General features: G+C 46.9%; 1 protein-coding gene across 3 annotated transcripts in view; it reads left to right on the top strand.

Annotated features, from left to right (window-relative positions):
* VAT1L (vesicle amine transport 1 like) overlaps positions 1–25,786 on the top strand; it is a 173,901-nt gene that overhangs the window by 90,507 nt on the left and 57,608 nt on the right. For all 3 annotated transcript variants that reach the window (XM_055413082.2, XM_055413081.2, XM_055413083.2), the window contains exon 7: positions 950–1,144. In XM_055413082.2, coding sequence (XP_055269057.2) covers positions 950–1,144 — 195 coding nt within the window. The remainder of the gene's footprint in view (positions 1–949; positions 1,145–25,786) is intronic.

The following is a 25,786-nucleotide window of genomic DNA, read 5'->3' as shown; positions in this document are numbered from 1 at the left end:
CAGATGGTGCAGTGGTAAAGAATCCACCTGCCAATGCAGGAGATGCAAGAGATGGGTTTTACCCCTGGGTTGGGAAGATCCCTGGAGTAGGAAATACTCCAGTAATCTACTGCAGCATTCTTGCCTAGAAAATTCCATGGACAGAGGAGGCTGGCGGGCTATAGTCCAAGGGATAGTAAAGAGTTAGACCCGAGTGATCATGCACACACTGGCTTCTTCCCAGTAGATGCCAGTTCATTCCCTGCCTTGAGTTATCACAACCAAAAAAAAATCCCCAAACATTTACCAAATGTCCTTTGGGAGCGGGGAGGGTAAAACTGCCCTTAGCTGAGAACCACCAATTTAGTCCCAACACTCTGGCTTCATCACTCCATCACGCTGTTCCTTCTTCCTGTGTTACACTTCTCTTCTTTATCTGGTGTTTTCTGACAGCTCACCCCCCACCGCCCCAGCCTTGCTGCTGTCCCCCGCAAGGAAAGCTGCTTCCGCAGGCACCCCACCGCACCCGCACCTCGCTTGGACTTCTCTGCCACCCTGCTCCCTTCACCAGCCCATCACCACCACCACCACCATCCACTAAGCCAAGTGCTTTAGGCTGAATTCTCCCAGGAAATCTCAGAGGCAGTATCCTGCCATGGTCCGTCACTGAGAAAAATGAAGCCTGGAGAGTAACTGGGAGCAGAGTGTCAGGCAGAATCCAGCTCCAGATCACGATTCCAACTGTGTGACTCAGCATTCTGGTCACATGTGGCCTAGGAGCCGTCTTCGTAAGGGGCTGTCCCCAACCTAGATCCTGAGCATCTTAGAAGCATCGCTGAGCACGCATGGCAGCGCCCAGCCTAGGAGGCGCTTACAGAAATACACCAGCCAGAGGTACCTCTGGCCAACTGGAATCCCCCCAGCCTGCCCAACACTGACTCCTTGTCACCCACACCTTCTCTCTTTCCAGTGGTGGCAAGTCGAGAAGGTGAACCCCATCAAGCTATACGAAGAGAACAAAGTCATCGCTGGGTTTTCCCTTCTAAACCTGCTCTTCAAACAGGGCCGTGCTGGCCTCATTCGGGGAGTGGTGGACAAGCTCATTGCACTCTACAACCAGAAGAAGATCAAGCCCGTGGTAGACTCTCTATGGGCCCTGGAGGAGGTAAGGATGATGTTTCCCCCAGAAGATAGTCTCTTCCTTTTAATTCTGGCAGATTTGGGTAGCCAGATCCAATCTTTTATTAAGGGATTCTTACCCCCAAGGTTTGTTTGTTTGTTTTAAATGAGGATCCTAAACATCATTGTTCTAGAGCATGGAGTGCTATGAATGTAAGATATACTTTAAGTTTCATAGTGGTTCTTAAACCACGTGTGTCAGTATGCCTCTTGTGCCATGAACCTTTCCCAGTATGTCACCAAATTTGATGGGTATGTATGATTCGCCTTGACTCCAAGAGAGCATGTACATTGTTACAGCATCAATTACATCCTCACTTGCCGGTTATGAGACCGAGGTCAGAGCAGACGATGACTCAGAGCTGAGATAATTTGTGTGCCAAGCGCGGGTGACTGGATCCCCTTCCAGACATTGTTAGCTTCACCCTGGGCACTGTAATTATTCATGAATTGAGGGATCTAGTGTTTGAGTCTTTTTATTAACTGATCTGCCGAAGTTCTAGTATTTGAAAGCATTCCTTGATCACACAAAACAAGAACTCCTCAAATACTGAAGTGTGAACTGGCTGCAATGGTTCAGGAGAGATGGGCTAGGAGGAGGGAGTATCTAGAAAATTCTTCAGGACAGGAGTGGTTTTGGATATTTAGGAAGCCAGTCATGGGAGCTACCCGTGAGGAAGACATGAAGAAATGTGGTCTAGGCTTCAAGAGACATTTCATTAAGAAATCGTCCTTGGTCCGGATGTCATGAGCTTGGCTTCAGGCAGCCAAGAAGCCCTTGGAAAATACTGTAAAAGGTGTGGGCTTGTGTTCTTTTGTTTGTGTGGCTGTTTTTTGCATATAGCATGAATGAAGGTCTTATATTTTGGGGGAATCATGGACACTTATGAAAAATCTAACAAATATAAAATATTCTGTGGGACAAATAGTAGCCGTCATCCTGGCATGAAACTTGGTGCTGTTTGCCTAGTGGACTAGGTTGCCAAAATCCAGTGGCTTTCCTGAGCACAGAAATCTCTCCCACCCAAAATATTTTTGCGGAAATCACCATGTAATCAAATAGAACCAGTCCTGGATCCGTGGATCAAGCCTCTATATGCCTCCTTGACATGGCAATATCATAAATGGTGCTTAAAAAACCCAGCCACCAAAACCCCTTCTCTTTTATGGTAAAAGAAATGCGTGCTTATTATAAGAAACTCCTAAATTAGCCAAAACCATAGCAAACAATAAACTGAAAATCCACATTCCAGAGAAGGGTGACACTGTTGATGTTTTGGTTTACTTCCCTCCAGTCTTTTTCTGCTGCCCATGCTCACTGTAATTCCATTGACTGCCAAGTCAAATCATGATCATACATTTCCTCTGCTGTGAAGCTTCCAAGATGGTTCAGTTCAGTTCAGTGGCTCAGTCGTGTCCAACTCTTTGCGACCCCATGAATCGCAGCACGCCAGGCCTCCCTGTCCATCACCAACTCCTGGAGTTCACTCAAACTCATGTCCATCGAGTCGATGATGCCATCCAGCCATCTCATTCTCTGTCATCCCCTTCTCCTCCTGCCCCCAATCCCTCCCAGCATCAGAGTCTTTTCCAGTGAGTCAACTCTTCGCATGAGGTGGCCAAAGTATTGGAGCTTCAGCTTCAGCATCAGTCCTTAGCCTATGGCTATATTTTTCTTGAAAATGTTTTAATTTAATGGGTCAGACATCTGTATGGTATTCACTGTGGTCTCTCATTGGAAGAAAAAAGGGCTAGACTGCAGAATGACTGGTCTCAGAGGTCGGGGAGAAGAGTAAACTTGGGCTAGTTGAGACCAGGTATAAGAGATTAACTTGACCGTGGAGCAAAGAAGGGGACTTCAACTGAGTTTCCAAAAGGGATCCAACAAATCCGGTAGCATTGAAGTGAGGCTTAAAATTGAAAAGGGGTCTGATTGATCCAATGGGTCCTTGGTCTGGTATTGGAAATCATTCCTTGGTTACAATGCACTTGAATCACCAAATGTGAACTGAATAACAACTACATGCCCAACACTATGCATTGTTGGGGGTCACAGTGGCAAGCAGATGGCCAAGGTCCCTCAGTTTCAAGCTCACTTTCAGAGGGATGGGGCAGAAAAACTCAAGTGATACCTTTAGACATGACATGTTTGCACCTTGTTTTATGTCCCTGGATATGTTCCAATGTTTCCTAGTGTATAGCCTATGGGAACTTGAATAGAATTTATATCCTACTGTTGTGTGAAAACTGTATAAATCTGAGTTATGTTGAATTGATCCATAGTGCTTTTCAGGTCTACTATATCCTTCTATTTTTCTATTAATTTTTGAGAGTTTGATATTGAAACACCAACTAAAAATATTAATTTATCTACTTAAAAAATAATTGTAAATAGTGGAACTATATGTAACCTTGCTCCATATTTTCCAAGTCTCCTGTAAATGTGTTATCATACCTTTATAATTTAAAAAATAACCCCCCCCCAAAAAAAAAGAAAAACTCAAGTGAACAAAAGTAAGTAGGCTATTCTCCAACTGCAGTAAGTTCTGGAAGGAATAAATTAGGGTATATGTTGGCAAGTAAATGGAGTAGGGGGGGAGAAGTTTCTACAAAGCAGTCTTTTCAACCTTTTAAAATTATTGTCCCATATGGAGTTTTTTTAAAATACTTTTTTCTTAATCAACCTCCTCTGTGAAACTTTAGTCCCATAGATATACCATCTACCTACCCACCCACCTATCATCTGTCTATGTCCTGTTTGTATATTTGTGCTTTACACATATTCAAAGTATAAGACTTTTTAAAAAGTCCTCTAAGAACCAATTTTCACCCCTTTGGGGGTGGTTTTGCTCTGATGCTGGGAGTGATTGGGGGCGGGAGGAGACAGGGACGACAGAGAATAAGATGGCATCACCAGCTCGATGGACATGAGTTTGAGTGAACTCCGGGAGTTGGTGATGGACAGGGAGGCCTGGCGTGCTGTGATTCATAGGGTCGCAAAGAGTCAGACACGACTGAGCGACTGAACTGAACTGAACTTGCTCCCACTAAACCAATAGTACCCCGCCCCCACTGCCAACTCTGACAATAAAAACTATTTCCAGCCATTGCCAAATGTTCCCCAGGAAGGATGGGGAGAAGGCAAAACCTTACCTATTTGAGAACCACCACTCTATAAGAAGCTGTATTGAGGCTTCCCTGGTGGCTCAGTGGTAAAGAATTCACCTGTCAATGCAGGAGATTCAGGTTCAAACCCTGCTCAAAGATCCCATACGCCTCGGAGCAAATAAGCCCTTGCACCACAACTATTGAGCCTGTGCTCTAGAGTCCAGGAGCTGTAACCACTGAAGCCCGTGTGCCCTAGAGTCTGTGCTCCACAACAAGAGAAGCCCCTGCAGTGAGAAGCCGGAGTACCACAATTAGAGAAAAGCCCGTGCAACAGTGAAGAACCAGCATAGCCAAAAATGACTAATTAATTCGATTTGATTAAAAAAAAATCAAAGACGTCATATTGGTTAAGGCAGTCACCAGGAAAACAAAGAAATTATAGTCCCTGTAGCAGGCTAGTCATTCACGGAGTGGAGAGAGATGGCTGCTGCCCTGTTTGCTAACAAAAGCACCCACAGTCACTCATCAGCAACACCCACCAACTTTTTGATGGTTCTCTTCAGCAGTATTTACAGACAGCATTTTAGAAGCTGCACTTGGGCCAAGCTTGGCTATTTATCAAGCCCACACAGCTCTTCTGGGCTTGAAGAGAACAGAGCATGCTTATTACTTGCAAACCTCTGAAGGATGACTACAGTGAGTCTCCCCGATCCCCTTTGGTAAATGAGTTCACAAAATTACTTCTCAGGCCAGCTCTATAACTTCATCTATGGAACAGAAAGCCCATGGAGATTAAAAGAAAATTTTCTTGGGCTCTCTGAGAACTCAAACTAGAGGATTTAATAATATCAGAGATGATTAGGGTTCCTTTTTAGCCATCCATCTTCAACTTTATTGTAAATGTTATACACAGCTTGGGTGATATGCTACAGCCTCAGGTTTGGCTCCAGATACTAAAAGTGCAGCTGTACATAAAACTGGAAAAACAGATCAGAGATGGGAAAGGGAGAAAAAAATGCATCTGTCAATCAAGCAGCAGAGACATTATTGGGCACCTACTGTGTGCTCATACTGTATTAAGATGTCACATCTACAGAAGGGATAGGTCACTTGTTCTCTGACCCTTACATTTGTGATTTCATTCCTGAGACAATCCCTAAGACCTATCAAACAGAAGAGCTGCATTTTCAATTTGGGGATGTCAGTTTCAAGTGTGACTGGATTTGAAAACAGAAGAGAATGGTGTTAAGGAAGAATGAATGTTCTGAGATGGTTTTAAGAATGAGTTAGGTCTTGGCTAAGATTAGCAGAATATAGATTCTTAGGATGATGTTGGGGTTAATAAAAACAAAGTATTGCCAGCAGGAGGGACAGTGTGAACAAAATCAGAGAAGTGGGAATGAGTATGGGGAACCTGGGGTAGAGAAGTCTGAACAAAGCAGAGGAACGAGAACAAAGGATGAGGGGAAATAAGACTGATCTGCTCAATGGAGTTCAAATCTTGGGTTTGAACTTGCCTTGCCTTTGCTGCCAGGCTCAGATGGTAAAGTGTCTGCCTACAATGCGAGAAATCCAGGTTCAGTCTCTGGGTTGGGAAGATCTCCTGGAGAAAGAAATGGCAACTCACTCCAGTATTCTTGCCTGGAAAATCCCATGGATGGAGGAGCCTGGTAGGCTATAGTCCAGGGAGTCACAAAGAGTCGGACATGACTTTAAAGGAGAATGAGTTGACATTCTGGGTGAGAAGATTGTTATTTAGAGACTGTGGCCTAAGGAATATGACATCATTTCATGTCTCAATTCCTGGAAGCACATCTTGGCCCCAAGTGTGGCATGAGAAAGATACACACCTGGAGTGTACAGCTATGGCTTCTGATCACAAATGCCTTTACCTGTCTGGTATTTAATAGCACACAAAGGAAACTGTTATGAGCTGAATTGTGTACTCCCTGAAATTCACATGTTAAAGCCCCAAATCCCAGTACCACAGAATATGACTGTATTTAGAGACAGGCCTTTTAAAGAGATAATTAAAATGAGGCCTTTGAGTAACCCTAAGTGAACTCCAGGAGTTGGTGATAGACAGGGAGGCCTGGAGTGCTGTGATTCATGGGGTCGCAGAGAGTCGGACACGACTGAGCGACTGAACTGAACTGAATACAATCCAACTGGTATCCTTACAAGAAGAGAGATTAGGCTGAAGAGAGACATTGGGGATGTTTGCATAAAGACTACGTGAGAACATGATCTCATGAAAAGATGGCCATCTGCAAGCCCAGGAAAGAGGCCTAGAATGAATCCAACCCCACCGACACCTTGATCTTGGACTTCCAGCCTCCAGGATTTGAGAAAATACATTTCTGTTATTTGATACCATCTCCAAGTCTGCAATATGTTGTCATGGCAGCCCTACCAAACAGATACAGGGTTGCAGGAAGGTCTTGACAATTTTATAATATTCCATTAAAGATATTTTATAACATTATTTACATATAAGTCTGTGATTACACTCTAATTACGGTACCATTAGCCACAGGTAGCTATCCAAATTTAATTTAATTAAGTCAAATGAAAAATTCAGTTCCTTGGCCACATTTCAAGTGGTCAGTAATTGCATGTGGCCAGTGGCTACGATATTGGACCATGCAGAGATGGAAGGACATTCCCATCACTGCAGAAATTCTCCTGGAGCTGGTCTATGAGATGATGTCATCCTCCTGTTTCAAGGTAGGAAGGGAATTTGTTTCCCCAGCAATCTGGTATGATTACTTTTAGTAAATTATGTTAATTATGCCCTTCCTTGTATATTTCTCTTTGCCTTGGCTATAGTGAAGTTCACTGCCCAAATGCAGTCATTTATTTGATTTAAGTGCTCCAATCTCTCATTATGGGTCCCCTGCACTTTCCCCTTCATGTTATTAGCTGTGGCTTAATTATACATGTGTCTTTCATTCTATGACATCATGAAACCTACAAAGATAGAGGTCTGCCTAAAAGAATAAGTGAAGGAAAAATAATGTGATGCTGAGTTTGATTAGGGACCCGTATCTGACACAGAGCAAGAGGTTGACATGATAAAAGGGAGATTACTGTTGAACCAGTGATAGGGAGGGTGGAATGGCTCAAGAGACAAGGATGGGTGAGGGTGTGGTTGTCACTTTTAAAGAACTCCCAGACTTCAACTCCAACACCAGACTGGGAAGGTAAGAAAGGATGAAGCCAATTATCTGAAACAGATACCCAAGCCAAAACCGAGAGGCAAAGACTGAAGAAGAAACCACGGAAAGTCCCAGGGCAGTTGGCTGGTGGAGACCTCTTTTAAAGATTTACAAGCTCCTGGGACTTCCCTGGTTGTCCAGTAGTTAAGAATCCGCCTGTCAATGCAGGGGACATGGGTTCGATCCCTGGTCTTGGAAGTCCCACGTGTGTAAGGCAACTGAGCCCATGCACCACAACTGCTGAGTCGGTGTGCCGAAACTACTGAAGCCTGAGGGCCCTAGAGCCTGTGCTCCGAAACAGGAGAAGCCACCACAATGAGAAGCCCCCGCTCCACACAGAGTGGCCCCCACTCGCTGCAACTAGAGAAAGCCCTCATGCAGCAACACAGACCGCACGCAGCCAAAAATAAATAAGTAAAAAGATTTAGGAGCTCCTTCAGAGGCCCAGTCGGGTGTAGGGAGAGTGCTTAGAAGCATCATCTTAAAGCAGTTAATGTATGTATGTCATGTACACATTGGTTTGGAGGACGGACTGGGGGTAGGCAGGAGGTAACTGCAAGTTTTTACACTTGGGTGGACAAGCCCCAGACAAAAGTGGAAGCTGTGGGATGGGAGAGAATGAGCGAATCTGAGTCATTGGGAAGGATGGAAAGCCGATACAAAGGACAAAGGGGAAGCAAGATGACCAATGATCAGTCGATATGGGAAACCAGGACTGAGCTTGCTAGCAGTGTGATTCGAGTTAGTAGTGATGGAAGCTGCTGTGAAAAAATGAGCTCAGATGTGGGTTTGGTTTAAAGTGATGGTAGAACAGCAAGTGATGTCCATGGGCAAGTCAAACGCACCTGAACTTGAGAGATAAAGGCTGGATAATTACAACAACCACTACTACTGACATTTCTAGAGGGTTTACTACATTCCAGGCATTGTTCTGGGGCTTCCCTGGTGGCTCAGCTGGTAAAGAATCCGCCTGCAATTCAGGAGACTTGAGTTCAATCCCTGGGATGGGAAGATCCCCTGGAGAAGGGATAGGCTAATGCCAGTATTCTGGCCTGGAGAATTCCATGGACTGTATACTCCATGGGGTTTTGCATGGATTAACTTACTTAAATTCTCCAAAATCCCTAAGCTTCCCAGGTGGCACAGTGGTAAAGAATCATCCTACCAGTGCAGGAGACATGTCCCTTGATCCCTGGATAGGGATTATCCCCTGGAGAAAGAAATGGCAACTCACTCCACTATTCTTGCCTGGAAAACCCTATGACAGAGGAACCTGGTGGGCTACAGTCCGTGGGGTTGCAAAAGAGTTGGACACAACTAAGCAAGAGACTGAGCATGCAACAAGCCTAAGACCCAGCTACTATGATCCTCATCTTATAGGTTGCAGAAGTGAGGCTTTGTGGGGAGCTATCCATGCCCAGAGTCCTTGCTTATAATTGAATTTAATGGAAATCTGAACCCCAGGGAAGTCCAATGCATAGAAGTTATTGGAAAAAAATGACTATGAATAAACTCATTGAATAAAAGAAGTAGCAAAATAACATTAACAAACACTTATCATATCATGTTTGTATGTGCCCAGTGGCCTGGGAAATCCCATGGACAGTCAGAAGCCCGGCAGGCTACAGTCCAGGGGGTCGGTCACAAAGAGTTGGACACGACTGAGCGACTAAACAACTACAAATGTCCCTAGCAGTTCTCCAAGCAAGCACTTTCCATGAATTAACCCATTTAATCCTCACGAGAACCCCAAGGGGTGGGTACTGTTACTCTTCCTGAGACACCAATAATTAGGAAAGGGGGCTTAGATGACGTAAGCTGCCCAGGCTCACATGGCTGGTGTGTGGTGAAGCTGGCATTCAGATCACAGGCATTAGCTTCTACCGAAGAAGGAAGAGGGTAAGGCCAGAACCCCTTCCCCACCCTTCACACTGCCTGTAAAAGATGAGGCATCCCAGGCAGGGGAGGGCGTGGGGGCCAGTAAAGGGACCACCATGACCGTCGGCAGGTCCTTAGTGTCCAGACTGCTGACCAGCTGGGAGGTACCGAGGAAAAGCCTTTGAATCTGGCCCAGGGGTCATTGTTGACCTTTCAGAAAGCCTTTCAATAGAATGATGTGGGCAGAAGTCTGAAGGCAGAGGGTCAGGAAGTGAATGCGTGGGTAGGACAGGCTGACAGCCAGCGTACGCCTCCCATTTGGCACTGAGCAGAATAAAGGACTGGCAGATAGCCAGGAGGAGCAGGACCCACAGAAGGGCTGCTTAGAAAGTAGGTCATGGGCTGCCATGGGCTCGGGGGCATTTCTGTTTAGAGAGATAAGCATGTTCTAAAGTTGATGACAGTTGTACAGCCCTGTGAAGATACCGAAAACCATTGCTCTGCACCCTCTGAATGAATCGTGTGGCGTGTAAAATGTATCTCAGTACAGACACACACAGCAGGGGGGAGAGCAGGGCTATTTAAGGACTGGGTAAGAGGGCAAGAGAAGGGAAAGAGGTACAGTTTGGGGAGTCAGATCCCTGGCCTCGGTCCTTACAAACATCCTAGCTGCGTGGCCTGATGGAACCAGACATTCAGCCTAGCCCATCCTCCCAGTTTTTAGGTAAGGAAACCAAGGCCACAGAAGTAACCAGTATGTTTGCTTTATGTACTTTACACTTTTTTTTTTTTGAAGCACATCCCCCTTTCTTTCAAGTGAAACCCTAGACTGTTCAGTTTAACAGTTCAGTCACCCATGCACAACTTTCCAATTTCCACACCCATTCTCCTGGCATGCCCTGCTCACAGGTTTGAAAGTGAAAGTGAAGTCGCTCAGTCGTGTCCAACTCTTTGCAACACCATGGATGGAGGAGCCTACCTCTGTCCATGGGATTTTCCAGCAAGAATACTGGAGTAGGTTGCCATTTCCTTCTCCAGGAGATCTTCCCAACCCAGGGCTTGAACCTGGGTCCCCCGCATTGTAGGCAGACGCTCTGCCATCTGAGCCACCACAGAAGTCCTACCTGACAGGTTTTCTGCACGTCACATGTGCCAGCACCACCATGCGCCCCAGCGCTGCCATACACCTGCTTTCACACCACTCTAGTTGTCCAGCAGATCAAGCCCCCTGAGTTAGCATCCTCATCCGTGGCAAGGTGAATAACAGCCCCTTCAAGATGTCCACATCCTAGTCCCCGAAGTCTTTGAGTATTCTCCCTTATGTACCAACGGGACCCTGCTCATGTGATGAAATTAAGGGTTTTGCAATGAGGAGCCTTCCCTGGACTGTTTGGGAGAGACTGTTCCCATCCCGAGAGTCCTCCTCAGGGGAGTCGGAGGAGACTTGAGCAAGGAAGCAGAGCGGGGAAAGGCCATGTGATGTGGGAACACAAGCCAGGGAGGGCAGGTGGTTCCTAGAAACCGGAAAGGACAGGGAAGCCCAGGCCTCCAGAAGGACCCAGTCCTGCAGACGCCTTGGTTTCTATGCATTTGGCCGATTTCAAGCTTCTGACCTGCAGAACCTTAGAAGAGTACATTTGCGTTGTGTGAAGCTGTGAGTTTGTGGTGATGTGCCATAACAACAATTGGAAATCAGCATGCCATTCGTTCAACAGATCCTTAACAGGGGCCAGGCTCTGAAAGCTGAGAGGAGCAGTTAGATAATTACATGAGTGGGAGGTGAGCCCTCAAGGGGTGGAGCTGGATGGGAGTGTGACCAGGTGCGCACCTCTGCCCGGAGAAGGGTCTGGAAGCTAGAGAGAGATGGAGCTGGGAGAATCCAAATCTTGAAAAGCATGCACTGGGCGGAATGCAGAGATGGGGAGGCCAGAAAGGCCGGCCTCGGGAGGAGGCGGGGTAGGGACAAATCCCCACCAACCGCTCAGCTGCCCCATCACTCCAGCCCCCGGGACCATGGTGCTTCTTCAGAGACCCAAGTCTCTGTTGCCTCCTTGCTTTCATCCCTCCTCTTATCTCAACCTGCCATGCCCTCCCATATTCTTTGTCCTTCTGCAAAATTCCTGCTCACCAGTCAAGACTCAGGGGCACTGTTGACTCCTCTGCAAAAACACCCCCAACATCCCCGAACCTTGCCCTGACCCCAGCCCGCACTTAGGAACCCGTCCTTTCAGGTCCCAGGGGTTAGCCGCCCTCACTGACATGCTCACAGACAGTCTCCTGTGAAGATAACGGTACCTTCCGTCAGTTTGGTGGAACCAAAAGGTGCTGCACCCAAAGCTGGATGGCCAGTCAGAGCTGGCAAGCTGTTATTACAGCGCTGTTGCAAGTATGTTCCCCATGGGGTCGTGGTCTTTGCAGTCAGGGACGCTCAGACAAGGGATCAAGCAAGGATGCTCTGTGCAGAAGGTGCCAGGGGCCTCAGGGCAGGTTGGCATCCACCAGTGGTGCAGCCCCTGCCGCTCAGGCCCCAGCCACACAAATTTATCTCCGCCAGAGTCCCCAGTGTGTTGCAGGATTAGCTTCATTTGCAGTCCGGGGCTCCCTGTTAAGAGGTCTGGGAGCTCAGCTCTGAATACACGTCTGTTGTGAAGGAAATGATTGCTCCCACCTTCACGCTTGTTGTCTAGCTGAAAACGAGTCACAGAACTGGATTTCCTCGCGAGCCGGGGATGGAGTCAGTGTAGGCTGTTCTTTGCTGTGTTATTCCAAGACCTGGACGAGATTCTGCTGCTTCCAGAGGCTGGACAGGAACATGGCTGTTTGCTTCTGCTTGCCTTCCTAGGAGGTGGGGGAATCAGGGTACATGTCTTACTTGCAAGATGGCATCAAAGGACTGTTTTCAAATATTTTCCAAAAGGACTGTTTTCAAACATTTTTCAAGGTATCTGTCCCGATGTGTTCATTACAGATTCTGGCCTATTTGCTAGACCAGAGAAGAGGGATAAATAACTGTTCTTCAGACCAGGATCATGTGAGCAGGAGAACAGACATCTAAATCAAGGAATGAAGGAATAAAGGTCATACCACAGCAGGTGAACACACTGTGGATGTTGATTTCAGTTTCACCTTCTGAAATCCATCCTCCTCCCTAAGCATCCTTTTCCTCCACTGGAAATGGGGCTGCTACCACGTTCCCCATAATTGCAAAGGATTTTGTGGTTCTTGTGCCATCGACGGATATATGTTGAATCCTTGCAAACTGTAAAGCACTCTGCCAATATGTTGTTCAGCCGCTCAGTCATGTCCTACTCTTTGCGATCCCATGGACTGACTGCAGCACACCAGGCTTCCCTGTCCTTCACCAACTCCCAGAGCTTCCTCAAACTCATGTCCATTGAGTCAGTGATGCCATCCAACCATCTCATCCTCTGTCGTCCCCTTCTCATCCTGCCCTCAATCTTTCTCAGCATCAGGGTCTTTTCTTATGAGTCAGTTCTTTGCATCAGTTGCCCAAAGTATTAGAGCTTCAGCTTCAGCATCAGTCCTTCCAAAGAATATTCAGGACTGATTTCCTTTAGGATTGATTGATTTGATCTCCTTGCAGTCCAAGGGACTCTCAAGAGTCTTCTCCAAACCATAGTCCAAAAGCATCAATTCTTCCAAACTCAACTTTCTTTATAGTTCAACATTCATCCATACATGACTACTGGAAAAACCATAGTATACAGACCTTTGCTGGCAAAGTAATGTCTCTGCTTTTTAACACTAGGGTTTGTCTAGGTTGGTCATAGATTTTTTTCCAAGGAGCAAGTGCCTTTAAATTTCATATTATAATATGCGAGAGCAGCACCAATCAAATGTGATAAGCTTTGGGACAGTAAACAAACACACTGGGTTTCTTGACCCTCTCCACTTCTTGGCTGTTTGGCCTGTAACACTTCTTTTCTCTGAGTCTCCTTTTCCTCACCTATAAAACAGGGGCAACTGGGGGCTTACCTGGTGGTCCACTGGTTAAGACGCCCTGTTTCCACTGCATGGAGTACAGGCTTAATCCCTGGCCAAGGAACTAAGATCCTACACGCTGCGTGGTATATCCAAAATTTTTTAAATAAAAAAAAATTTTAATAAAATAAAATAGGAACAACTGACCCTATTTCTCAGAAGAGTTATATATTTGTTTCTTAGAGCTGGCATAACAAAGTATCCCTAACCGAATAACAACAGACATTTACTGTCTCCTAGGTCTGGGGGCCAAAAGTCGGAAATCCATGTGTCAACAGAATTAGTTTCCTCTGAGTGTTGTTAGGGAGGCTGTTCCGGGCCTCTCACCCCATGTCTGGTGGTATGCTAGCCGTCTTTGGTATTTCTTGGCTTGTGGAAGCATCATCGTCCCTCTCTGCCTTCCTTTTCACACAGGGTTTTCTGTCTACATTTCCCATTCTTCTAAGGACATCAGTCATATTGGATGCAGGCCCACCCTGCTCCAGGGTGAACCCTACTAATTTCATTTTCAGCAACCCTGTTTTCAAACAAGGTCACATTGTGAGGTCCTAGGGTAAGGTTGTATCTGACTCTGTGCGACCCCATAGATGATAGCCCACCAGGCTCCCCCATCCCTGGGATTCTCCAGGCAAGAACACTGGAGTGGGTTGCCATTTATCTGAAGAAAATGAAAACACTGATTAGAAACTTTTCTGCACCTCTCTTTTTGTTGCAGCATCATTTTTAATAGCCCAGGTATGGAGTGAAACTTAATGCCCCCAAATAGATGAATGGATAAAGAAGATATGGTGTACAGGGACAATGGAATATTCAGTTCAGTTCAGTTCAGTTCAGTCGCTCAGTCGTGTCCGACTCTCCGCGACCCCATGAATCACAGCACGCCAGGCCTCCCTGTCCATCACCAACTCCCGGAGTACACTCAAACTCATGTCCACAGAGTCGGTGATGCCATCCAGCCATCTCATTCTCTGTCGTCCCCTTCTCCTCCCGCCCCCAACCTTTCCCAGCATCAGAGTCTTTTCCAGTGAGTCAACTCGTCGCATGAGGTGGCCAAAGTATTGCAGTTTCAGCTTTAGCATCAGTCCCTCCAATGAACATCCAGGATTGATCTCCCTTAGAATGGACTGGTTGGATCTCCTTGCAGTATAAGGGACTCTCAAGAGTCTTCTCCAACACCACAGTTCAAAAGCACCGATTCTTCGGCGATCAGCTTTCTTCACAGTCCAACTCTCACATCCATACATGACCACGGGAAAAACCATTGCCTTGACTAGACGGACCTTGGTTGGCAAAGTAATGTCTCTGCTTTTTAATATACTATCAAGGTTGGTCATAACTTTCCTTCCAAGGAGCAAGCGTCTTTTAATTTCATGGCTGCAATCAGCATCTGCAGTGATTTTGGAGCCCAAAAAAACAAAGTCTGACGGAAGCGACTTAGCAGCAGCAGCAGCAGCAGCAAATACCCAGGAGTGGAATTGCTGGATCATATGGTAGTTTTATTTTTAATTTTTTGAGGCATCTCTTTCCTGTTTTCCACAGTGGTGGTCCAATTTATTTTTATTGAGGTATAGTTTGTTTACAACATCATATGTTTTATGTGTAAACCGTAATGATTCACAATTTTTGAAGGTTATATTCCATTTATAGTATTAGAAGATATTGGCTGTCTTCTTTCTACTGTGCAATGTCTCCTTGTAGCATAATTATTTTCTACACAGTAGTTTGTACCCCTAATCCTCTCCCTGTGTTGCCCCTTTCCCTTCCCTCTCCAACTGTAACTGCTGGTTTGTTCTCTGTATCCATGAGTCTCTTTGCACCTTTTGTTATATTGATTAGATCGTTTAACTTTTTAGGTTCCACATACAAGTTATATTATACAGCATGTGTCTTTCTCTGACTTATGTCACTAAGTATGACACAGTCCCAGTCCATCCATGTTGTTGCAAATGGCAAAATTTCATTGTTTTATAATAAGTAGTATTCAATTGTGTATCTATACAATATTCCATTGTATATTCCATATACCGGAGAAGGCAATGGCAACCCACTCCAGTACTCTTGCCTAGAAAATCGCATGGACAGAGGAGCCTGGTGGGCTGCAGTCCGTGGGGTCACTACTAGTCCGACACGACTGAGCGACTTCACTTTCACTTTTCACTTTCACACATTGGAGAAGGAAATGGCAACCCACTCCAGTGTTCTTGCCTGGAGAATCCCAGGGACGGCGGAGCCTGGTGGGCTTCCATCTATGGGGTCACACAGAGTCGGACACGACTGAAGTGACTTAGCAGCAGCAGCAGGGTAAGGTTAGGACTTTGAGGGCTTCCCAGTTAGCGTTAGTGATAAAGAGCCCATGTGCTAATTGCAGGAGATGTAAAAGATGCGGGTTTGATCCCTGGGCCAGGGAGATCCAATGGAGGAGGTCTTCACTCCAGTGTTCTTGCCTGCAGAACCCCATGGACAGAGGAGACTGGTGGGCTACAAGTACACGGGGTTGCCAAGAGTCAGACACGACCGAAGCGACTTAGCATGCATGCAAACTTGCAGGGGGTGGGAGCGGATGGAACACAATTCAACCCATAACAAATGGTGAGTCAGATAAGATCAAACAGAGAAATATTTTGTGAACTATGAAGGGTTGAAGACGCAAAATTTCATATTAGGCTTAAAGGGGCAGGTTCCTGAATCATTCAGGTTCTCCAGTGATAACTGTGAGTTCTTGAGAAAGGTATTTCACTTCCTGAAGCCTCGGTTTCTCCATCTGTGAAATGGGGTGATAACAGTGCCTCCTCTGTGGGGTCATTGTCGGGGCAATGCAGGGGAGCAGTGCCCGGCCCTGAGTAAAAGTCAGCCTCTGTCACCATATCCAAGGGTTGGGATGTGGGGGGTGTCCCATCTTTCTGTCCCTCAGCAGGTGTACCCCAGGGCTGATTTCCCCCTCCATTTGCCACTGCATGATGCAGACAGGCTAACCGGGGCCCTGGCCTTATGCTTTCCCTTCATTCCCATGGGCGCCGCTTCGTGGCACAGAAGCTCAGAGCGGCACGAACGATAAACACACTGCTGTTTGGATCCTCGGAGCCTCTGCCCGTCTCGTCTCCAGTTTCTAAACTGTCAGCTTGTTGGGGGAGGCTCTGCCAGGAAAGTGCCGTGCTCTGGTTAGTCATTGAATAGACTCTAAACGTGCAGCTGCGAGTCCTGGACAAGTGACAGAGTAGCAGCGGTGGCCACAGGTGGCTGTCTACACTGAGCACTTCACTCATCTAGACTCCCAACTGTCCTGGAAGAAGACATTATGTCGCCCATTTTACAGATGGGGAGACCGAGGCTTGGAGAGAGGGCTAAGTTGCCCAGACAAGGTCACACAGCAAAGAAGCGGTGGAGCCGAACCTCAACTCTCGAGTTGGCTCTCTCCTTCGTCTGATCTCATAGGCAAGGCTCAGCCCCTCCTGGAGTGGGGTCACTATCCCAGCCCTCTGTTCTGTAGGCCTGACTCCCCGATTGGGTGCTTCCTGAGTCAGGGGTGAGACTGGTTTTCAAAGCCCTTGTGCACCCATCCCAAATTTCTGTGAGCGCAGACAGTTGACTCTGAACCACAAGCCTTGGTTTTCTTCTTCTGTAAAATGGGGCCCATGACCCTCACACTTCCTGCCAGTGTAAAGTCTGGGGGAGCCACGTGGCAGCAGTAAGCCAGGTGCTATGTGCAGAGGCCTCAGGGTGGGCGCTTCATCTAACTTTCCATTCATTTCTCCCTGTCCCTGTCTCTTCCTAAACGTGCCATTTACGTCACCCCCGGCACACTCACACGCGTTGTCAAACAGCTCTTGGGTGAGGATGGGGCCGTGGTGAACCGGCTTCAGTCACGTGATGCTCGCCTCAGCCTTCTGGGGTGGGTGTTGCTCTGCCCACGTCTCAGGTGAGAAGGCTTAAGTGAGGGGTGCTGACCCTCCTCCGAGACATGAGACTTGAGTGTCAGCACAAATTCCCGTGACTCCCAGGCCAGTACTTGGGTCTCACCAGCTCCCTCTCTGCCTTGCCCCAGTGGCCGTGAGTTATGAGCTAGTTGGGCTGATCACTGCACTTTTATTATTGGCAAGTGGACATGTTCCAAATGATCCTCTTTATCATCTAAGTCACTGTGTCCAAGGGTGTGGTGGGAAGTAAAGGTGACAATTCACAGAGGCTGCATCCACCATACCCCTTCTATCGACACAGCATTTGACTTGCCTTGTGGGCACTGAGCCCACAGTTATCCCACAGAGATAGGCAGGTCAGGAGTTGTGACCATTATACAGAGTTTTATAAAGAGGGACTGAGGAAGATAAATGGTACAAAGTAGCAGAACCAGGAATCCAAGCAAGGTTTCTTATTTTGGAGTTCATGTGTCTTTGTGTGTTCGTGAGTATGTTTGTTTATACGTGTGTGTGTGATGTGTGTGTGTTTGTATGTGTATATGTTTGTGAATATGTGTCTTTGTGTGTAAGGTGTATGTTTGTGTATTTGTGTGTGTGCTGTGATTATGTGTGTTTTGCCTATTTCCCCAGCATAATTTTTTCTTGCAATTAAAAGATTAAATTATATAAATATCATATGACCACAACACCCATTTAGGAAACAGAAGAAAAAGAAAAAAGATCACCCATAATTGTGCTACCCTAAGGCTTCCCTGGTGGCTCAGCGGTAAAGAATCCACCCGCCAACGCAGGAGATGCAGGTTTGATATCTGGGTTGGGAAGATCCCCTGGAGAAGGAAATTTCAAACCACTCCAGTTTTCTTATCTGGGAAATCCCATGGACAGAAGAGCCTGGGAGGCTACAGTCCATGGGGTCACAAAAGAGTTGGATACAACTGGGCAACTAAACAACAGCAAACAAAACTACTGCTGTTGTCCTACTGTACTCCATTCTCAGTTTTGTTCCTATGCATCTTCTTCCCCTCCACCCTGACGTTGTAAGCAGTCCAGATCCCCTCCTGAGCCTGGGTGAGCACGTTAGGAGGATATTATGGTGCTTGTCTAAAGAGGGACGTGAAACCACAATGAAATGGAGGAGGTCTTTGCTTTGGGCCATTGAAGGGTTAGGGCGTCAACATAGGAATTTTGCAGGGACACAAGCATTCAGTTCATAACACTCCCTGATTTCCCTAGAGACTTAGTTTAATCCTTCTTTTCTTTCTAATAGAAAAATGGGGTAAAGAACTGTGCCTTCAATACTGTTTAGGTGCCTTTGGATTCCTTCCTTGACTTGTTTTTCCTTTAAGGTGTTTTTTTTCAATTTCCATATAGTTGCACATGATAGTTTTTGAAACCAGCTTGCATTTGTTGAGCACTTATTATTTACCAAAGCCCAGAGTTAGGCCCTGAAGAGACAGAAAAGCAAGGTACCCTCAAGGAGCACACACCAGCTGGTGGTAGGCATGTAAATAGACAATTACAATATTGTGTTGAAAGCTCACTGGTGAGAACATTCATGAGAAATACTGGTGGCAAACGGCAGGAATTCAACTCTGCTTGAGTGGTCTCATGGTGGTGAGAACATTCATGAGAAATACTGGTGGCAAACGGCAGGAATTCAACTCTGCTTGATTGGTCTCATGGTGGTGAGACCCTTATAAACCACACCCTCCCCGTCAGGGTTGCAGGCTTTATTTATCCACCTCTTGTTGGCAACTTGTTAGACAGCTGAAGGTTTCAGTTCAGTTCAGTTCAGTCGCTCAGTCGTGTCCAACTTTTTGCGATCCAATGAATCACAGCACACCAGGCCTCCCTGTCCATCACCAACTCCTGGAGTTCACCCAAACTCATGTGCATCGAGTCGGTGATGCCATCAAGCCTTCTCATCCTCTGTCGTCCCCTTCTCCTCCTGCCCCCAATCCCTCCCAACATCAGGGTCTTTTCCAATGAGTCAACTCTTTGCATCAGGTGGCCAAAGTTTTGGAGTTTCAGCCTCAGCATCAGTCCTTCCAAAGTTGCTCTCAATCTTGAAGTAATTTTCCAATGTATTAAAAAAAGAAAAAGGTGTATTCAATATGTTGGTAGATCTTCATTATCTTTAAAGAAGAAAAAGAAAAGCGTAAGGCAGAATTAAGACAGAAGAAGTAAGAGCTAAAAGGAGATACCTTGAAATTACGCTGTCTCTTTTTTTTTTTTTTTTTTGGTCAAGATGTTTATTTTTTGTGTTTAAAAATGTGACAAGGAGATTTCCTCAGCTCCTCCTTGGAGGATACTTCTAAGAGCAAGTATGGAGTAGCTTCTGCTACCCCTGCTGTGATGGTTTTCCTGTTTGGATCCATTTTTAAGTTGTTTTCCTGCCCCTGGCTTCCACGTGGCTGCCATTTTTCAGTATCCTCCACCGCTTTATTATTTACCCACCAGTTGACTCTCTTTCTTCTCGTTCCTAGGCTGGCAGGCTTCCCCACATCATTATTCTCTGTTTATATCATTAGCTGCAATTTAGGTTTGTGGTGTGATGGGATCATCCTCAAAGCGCTGCAAATAGGACTCCCTCGCTGTAACTTTCATCACCTATGCTTGTACTTCCCCCAAAGTGTCTATAAACTTATCACACACCTGCAGTGTTGAGAAACATGCCTTTAAAAAAAGAGTGATAGGTCTCCCCTGGTGGCTCAGCGGTAAAGAGTCCTCCTGCCCGTGAAGGGGGCACAGGTTCAGCCCCTGGTCCGGGAAGATCCCGCCTGCCACAGAGAAACTAAGTCCCGTGCCACAGCTTCTGAGCCTGCGCCCCGGAGCCCAGGAACCACGAGAGAAGCCTCTGCACGGAGAAGGGCACGCACCACAGCAGGAGGGCAGCCCCACTCTCCGCACCCACGACGAGCCCGCACAGCAGGGAAGCCTCAAGGCAGCCACGAGTGTAAAAATACTCATACAAACTAGTTGATGGCTGCTTCTCGCGCTGACATTCCAAGCGTTTTATGGGCTCTAGGAGGTGCTGCTGAGCATTTTCTCGTTTGCTGCGGGTTTAATTTTGTACCTTTCCTTGCCTGTAGTTTGAGTCTCTGCTCACCATCTCTCTGTGATGTTTGGATGGCCTTGGCTCACATCAGGAATGCCCTTCCCCACCTTCTCCCAACAATGAGTGTCAAATGAGTGACTTTCCCTAGTTGTGCTCAATAGTAGACATTTCTTTTTTTGGTGGGGGGATGCTCTCTGCATTCATTCTTCAAAAAGTTTATTTACTTATTTTTAAACATTATTTATTTGGCAGAATGAGGTCTTAGCTGCGGCCCGCGAGACCTTTCCCTTCACTGCAGCAGGCAGTGTCTTCTGCTGTGTCACCCAAATTCTCAGTTGCAGCTTGTGGGATCCAGTTCCCCCACGGGGACTGAACCCAAGCCCCCTGCATTGGGAGCGCAGAGTTTTAGCCACTGGACCACTAGGGAAGTCGCCCAAAAGTTTATTGATACCTACTCTGTGCCAAGGGACGTTGCACGATGAAGACACTAATGGAAAATGTTTCATCTTCCAGAGTCTCTAGGGACAGAGGTCTGATGTGTAAGTCGCTCCATTCCAGTGCAGTGTGGTTCCCATGGGAACAAAGCGTGACCAAGTCTTGGGGGGAAGCAGGTAAGACTTCCTTCAAAGAGGAGGTCAGTCACCTTGGCCTGGTTCTCCATCACCAGGCCACTTCCTGCCTGTCACTGCTGTCACAAGGGGAGAGTCCTGTGAGTGACGGACAGGCATCAACAGACTCAGACGATGTCTGAGGCTGAGATCCCTTCAATGCAGAGCCTGGGGTGCAGGCTTGGATGCAAGAATTTATGTGAGAAACGATGGCAGGGAGGAAAAGTGAAAGTGATGGAGAGCATTCAGGACGTGAAGGAAAGACTTATCAGGGCAGCTATTGCTCTAGTGGTTTCCAACTGCGTAAGTCCAAGAGCCTGGGCTGTTCCCCGAGGAGCCACTCTCAGGGGGAAGAAAGGGAGGCTGAACTGGCAAGACTGACTGGACAGGCAGAGGCAATGTGCAGGCGTGGAGAGACACACTGTCCCCGGGAAGTGGGTTCAAATCCCACCTCCTCCGCCACTGAGGACGGCGATCTTAGACAAGTCCCTGACTCTCCGAGCCCTCATCCCCTTACCTGCCTTAGTCAGACTGGCTGCGGAGGGTGGATGGCATGAGAAGACGCAGGAAGAAGGCCCAGTTCTTGGGGAGACTTAGAAAATGCATCTCAGTACTGTCTCCCTGGGAAACCACAGGGTGTTCATTGACTGTCACTCCCCATCTGTCAGGTGGCCCCACAGGCACCAAGCCCCCGGGACTGTGCGTGTATGAGGATGGGTTCCCCTGCTCGCATGTCGGGGACGCTGCAGGTGAAGGCCAGGTACGGGCAGGGCCCAGAGCACCATCAGCTGCACCTGCGTGAAGCTGGTCAGCATCGCATGGACCGGGTCCCAGCAGCAGTAGCTGGAGAATGAAGGGGACCCAGAAGACTTCAAGTGGGGTCCAATCCAACAGATAGAAAGTTTCTTTAGCAGAATAAGATCTGGAGACCTGGAAAGCAAGGTCTTGCAAGAGGCAGCACATGAGTGCAAGGTGCTGAGATTGGTGCAGTGGAGCCATTTAACAGCTAGCCTTGGAAAAGAACTCCCTGATGGGGAGAATTTGCCAGTTTCCCTGTTGCAAATGCTCTCCATCAGGACCAGGATCGAGTTACCATCATGAGTGCACAGCTGGGGAGAGATGCACACTGTCAGCTGTCAGAGCTGACTCCCCCGAGACACATCTCCTGGTACCAAGATCCCCAGGTTGGCCAATGATAGGAAAGCGCTTGGAGGGTGGGGACCCTCAAGCACCGTCAGGCAGAGAGCTCACTTCTGCTGGTCTCCTGTGTGGAGAAACCCTGGCTCCGTGCCAGCTTGCCCACCTCATGCAGTGCAACTGGGGAAATCATCTCAGAACATTCCAGAATGTTTACTAGGAGACTGCATAAAAAAATCAACATTCGACCAACAAGGACCTACTGGATAGAGCAGGGAAGTATACTCAATATTTTGTCATACTCTCCAAGGGAAAAGAATTTTAAAAAGAAGATATGTATTGCTGTTGTTCAGTTGTTAAGTCGTGCATGACTCCATTGCAACCCCATGGACTGTAGCCCACCAGGCTCCTCTGCCCATGGGATTTCCCAGGCAAGAATACTGGAGCGAGGTAAAGAATCCACCTGCGATGTGGGAGACCTGGGTTCCATCCCTGGGTTGGGAAGATCCCTAGAAGAAGGGAACAACTACCCACTCCAGTATTCTGGCCTGGAGAATTCCATGGACTGTACAGTCTGAGGGGTCGCAAAGAGTAAGACACGACTGAGTGACTTTCACTTCATGTGTATTTCATACATATATTTGGTATAACTGAATCACTGTGCTTTATACCTGAAACTAACAAATATTGGAAATGAAATAAATATTTTAAAAATCAATATCCAGGCAGAAGTTCCCTCCCTTAGCAGTGCCAGGCCTCAGGTCCATTTCTGTCTTCTTCTTCAGGCCTCTGTTAAGCTCTCCTTACGCAGACTCCCACCTCCAGCTCCTGTACACACCCTGTGCTTCCAGATACTCTGTCTTCTTATCCTCTAGTTTCCACACCAAACCCTAAGCTCCCTAAAGACAGGGGCAGACACTGTGTTGAATTGATGTTCCCGGCATTGGATTTACTGGCACAGGGCCTGAAACTTCTTTAATCTTTGCTCAGTTCAGTTCAGTTCAGTTGCTCAGTCGTGTCTGACTCTTTGCAACCCCATGGACTGCAGCACGACAGGCTTCCCTCTCCATCACCAACTCCCAGAGCTTACTCAAACTTATGTCCATTGAGTCAGTGATGCCATCCAACCATCTCATCCTCTGTCGTCCCCTTCTCTTCCTGCCTTCAATCTTTCCCAGCATCAGGGTCTTTTCCAATGAGTCAGTTTGTTGCGTCAGGTGGCCAAAATACTGGAGTTTCAGCTTCAGCATAAGTCCTTCCAATGAATATTCAGGACTGATTTCGTTTAGGGTTGACTGGTTTGATTTCCTTGCTGTCCAAGGGACTGTCAAGACTCTTTTCCAACACCAAAGTTCAAAACCATCAATTCTTTGGAGCTCAGCTTTCTTTATAGTACAACTCTCACATCCATAGATGACCACTGGAAAAACCATAGCCTTGACTAGATGGACCTTTGTTGGCGAAGTAATGTCTCTGCTTTTTAATATGCTTGTCTAGGTTGGTCATAGCTTTTCTTCCAAGGAGCAAGGGTCTTTTAATTTCATGGCTGCAGTCACCATCTGCAGTGATTTGGGAGCCCCCCAAAAATAAAGTCTCTCACTGTTTCCATTGTTTCCCCATCTTTTTGCCATGAAGTGATGGGACCAGATGCCATGATCTTAGTTTTCCGAACGTTGAGTTTTAAGTAAACTTTTTCACTCTCGTCTTTCATCAAGAGGCTCATTAGTCCTTCTTTGTTTTCTGCCATAAGGGTGATGTCATCTGTATATCTAAGGTTATTGATATTTCTCCTGGCAATCTTGATTCCAGCTTGTGCTTCATCCAGCCCAGCGTTCCTCATAATATACTCTGCATAGAAGTTAAATAAGCAGGGTGACAATATACAGCCTTGACGTACTCCTTTCTTGATTTGGAACCTGTCTGTTCCACTCCTCTCCTCTCTTCTCCCTCAAGGAAGAGTGCTGAGGACAGTACGTGCTCTTTGCTCCTGAGCTGGGCAGTTGAGGTCTGTGGAAAGCTGTTTCTCACCATTGATGATTAGAGTGAGGGCCTGGAATCATTGCTCAGTGCTTGTGTAGAGAGAATGGCACTAAAAGCATAGAGTTGCCGTGAAAGACTGGGATGACAGCTCAGACGACAGAGAAGCCATCAGAAGGCTCTCTGTGATTAATTGCCAAGCGAAAGCCCAGATAACAGGAGCTGTCAGAGCTTGGAAAAAGTCAAGAACACTTGAGGAACCTGCAGGAGGATGGGTTTTCATCTTCTGACAGTGATGCTCTGTTAATGGCTTAACCGATGAAAAGGAAAGTAGAGCTGAGGGAGAAGAAAGGGCAAACAAGAGGAGCCGAGCCAAGGGTGCTGATGATAATAATAGTGATGGTGATGGTGGAGAACACACTGTGAGCATCTGCTACAAACTGCGCACCATCCTAACCCCTTGTGTGTCCTGTACCTCATTTCATCCTACCAGTAACCACAGGAAGTAGATGGTATTATTTATCGACATTCAACCGGATAGAAAATGAGACACAGAGGAGGTCAGTAACTTGCCCAAGGTCACACAATAAGACATGAAAGGTAAGACAAATCACCTCTTTTTAGAGAGGCTTTTTTTAAAATTAGGTGATGACAGTTCTTTATGAAATTGCCTGTTTCCTCCAAACCTTCCCTCCTTCTGCACTTCTTTTTAAAAAGTATTCATTTATTTATTGTTGGCTGCACTGGGTCTTGGTTGGTACACACAGGCTTTTCTAGTTGTGGCAAGCGGGGGCCACTCTTCGTTGCAGAGCCAGGCTCTAGGCCTGTGAGCTCAGTAGTTGTGGAGCACGGGCTTAGTTGTCTTGCAGCAGGTAGAATCTTCCCTGACCGCGGACTGAACCCATGACCCCTGCACTGGCAGGTGAATTCTTAACCAGCAGACCACCAGGGACATCTCTTTCTGCACTTTTTTCCCCACTTCTCTGCAATAAGACTCATGGAGACTTATAAGCTACTGCGTGCTGAGCACTCTGCCTGTACTGTCTTGTGCAGCCCACTCACAACCAGTCCAGCTCTGGCAGTTCAGGAGATGAAGGCTTAGAAAGAGTCAGCCTCTGGTGTAAGACTGCCCATCTGCTTGATGGAGGAGGGGGGTGTGAACCCAGCCCCAGGACTCTGACTCTGCACGTGTGCATGCTGCCTCTGCCTGTCAGCCCAGCCTCCAGCTCGCCTCCCCTCCTTCATCGTGAGTGCAGTCCCACAGGAACGTCTCAGGCTTCTGGAAGGAAACGAATGGAAACCACATCAAGACTCTGTCAACAACCCAACTGCTAGAGAGGGCAGTCTTAAAGATTCCTCTTCTGATGTCTTTTGGAAGCCAAGAAGGGCCAACAAGGTGAAAGTCAGTCTGAGGTGGAATACTCTTTGCATACATGTGAATTCTTTCAATAGGAAAAATGAGGGTCCCTATAACTCTACTTGACTCTCTGCATCTGGGGTATAGGGATCAATAAGAATTCTGCCTCGAGGGAGGGAAAATGAAAAGCTGGGGGACAGCAGCCCCTCTTTTCTCCTGAAGGGAAATTTCAACAAATGTTAAAAATGGGCATCTCAGGGAGTGTTTCAGAAATGCCAATATTAGTGGTTTTGGAAAGGGAGCATGCAATATTGCTTCTTAGTATGACAGTAGGCATTCTGAGATCTTAAAGACTTTTTGGAGTCCTGTAT

The sequence above is a fragment of the Moschus berezovskii genome, chromosome 22 (assembly GCF_049115385.1).
Source record: "Moschus berezovskii isolate FMDL1 chromosome 22, NW_MosBer_1.0, whole genome shotgun sequence".
Taxonomy (NCBI): Eukaryota; Metazoa; Chordata; class Mammalia; order Artiodactyla; family Moschidae; genus Moschus; species Moschus berezovskii.
The sequence above is the reverse complement of the archived record's forward strand: the minus strand, read 5'-3'. Positions and strand labels throughout refer to the sequence as shown.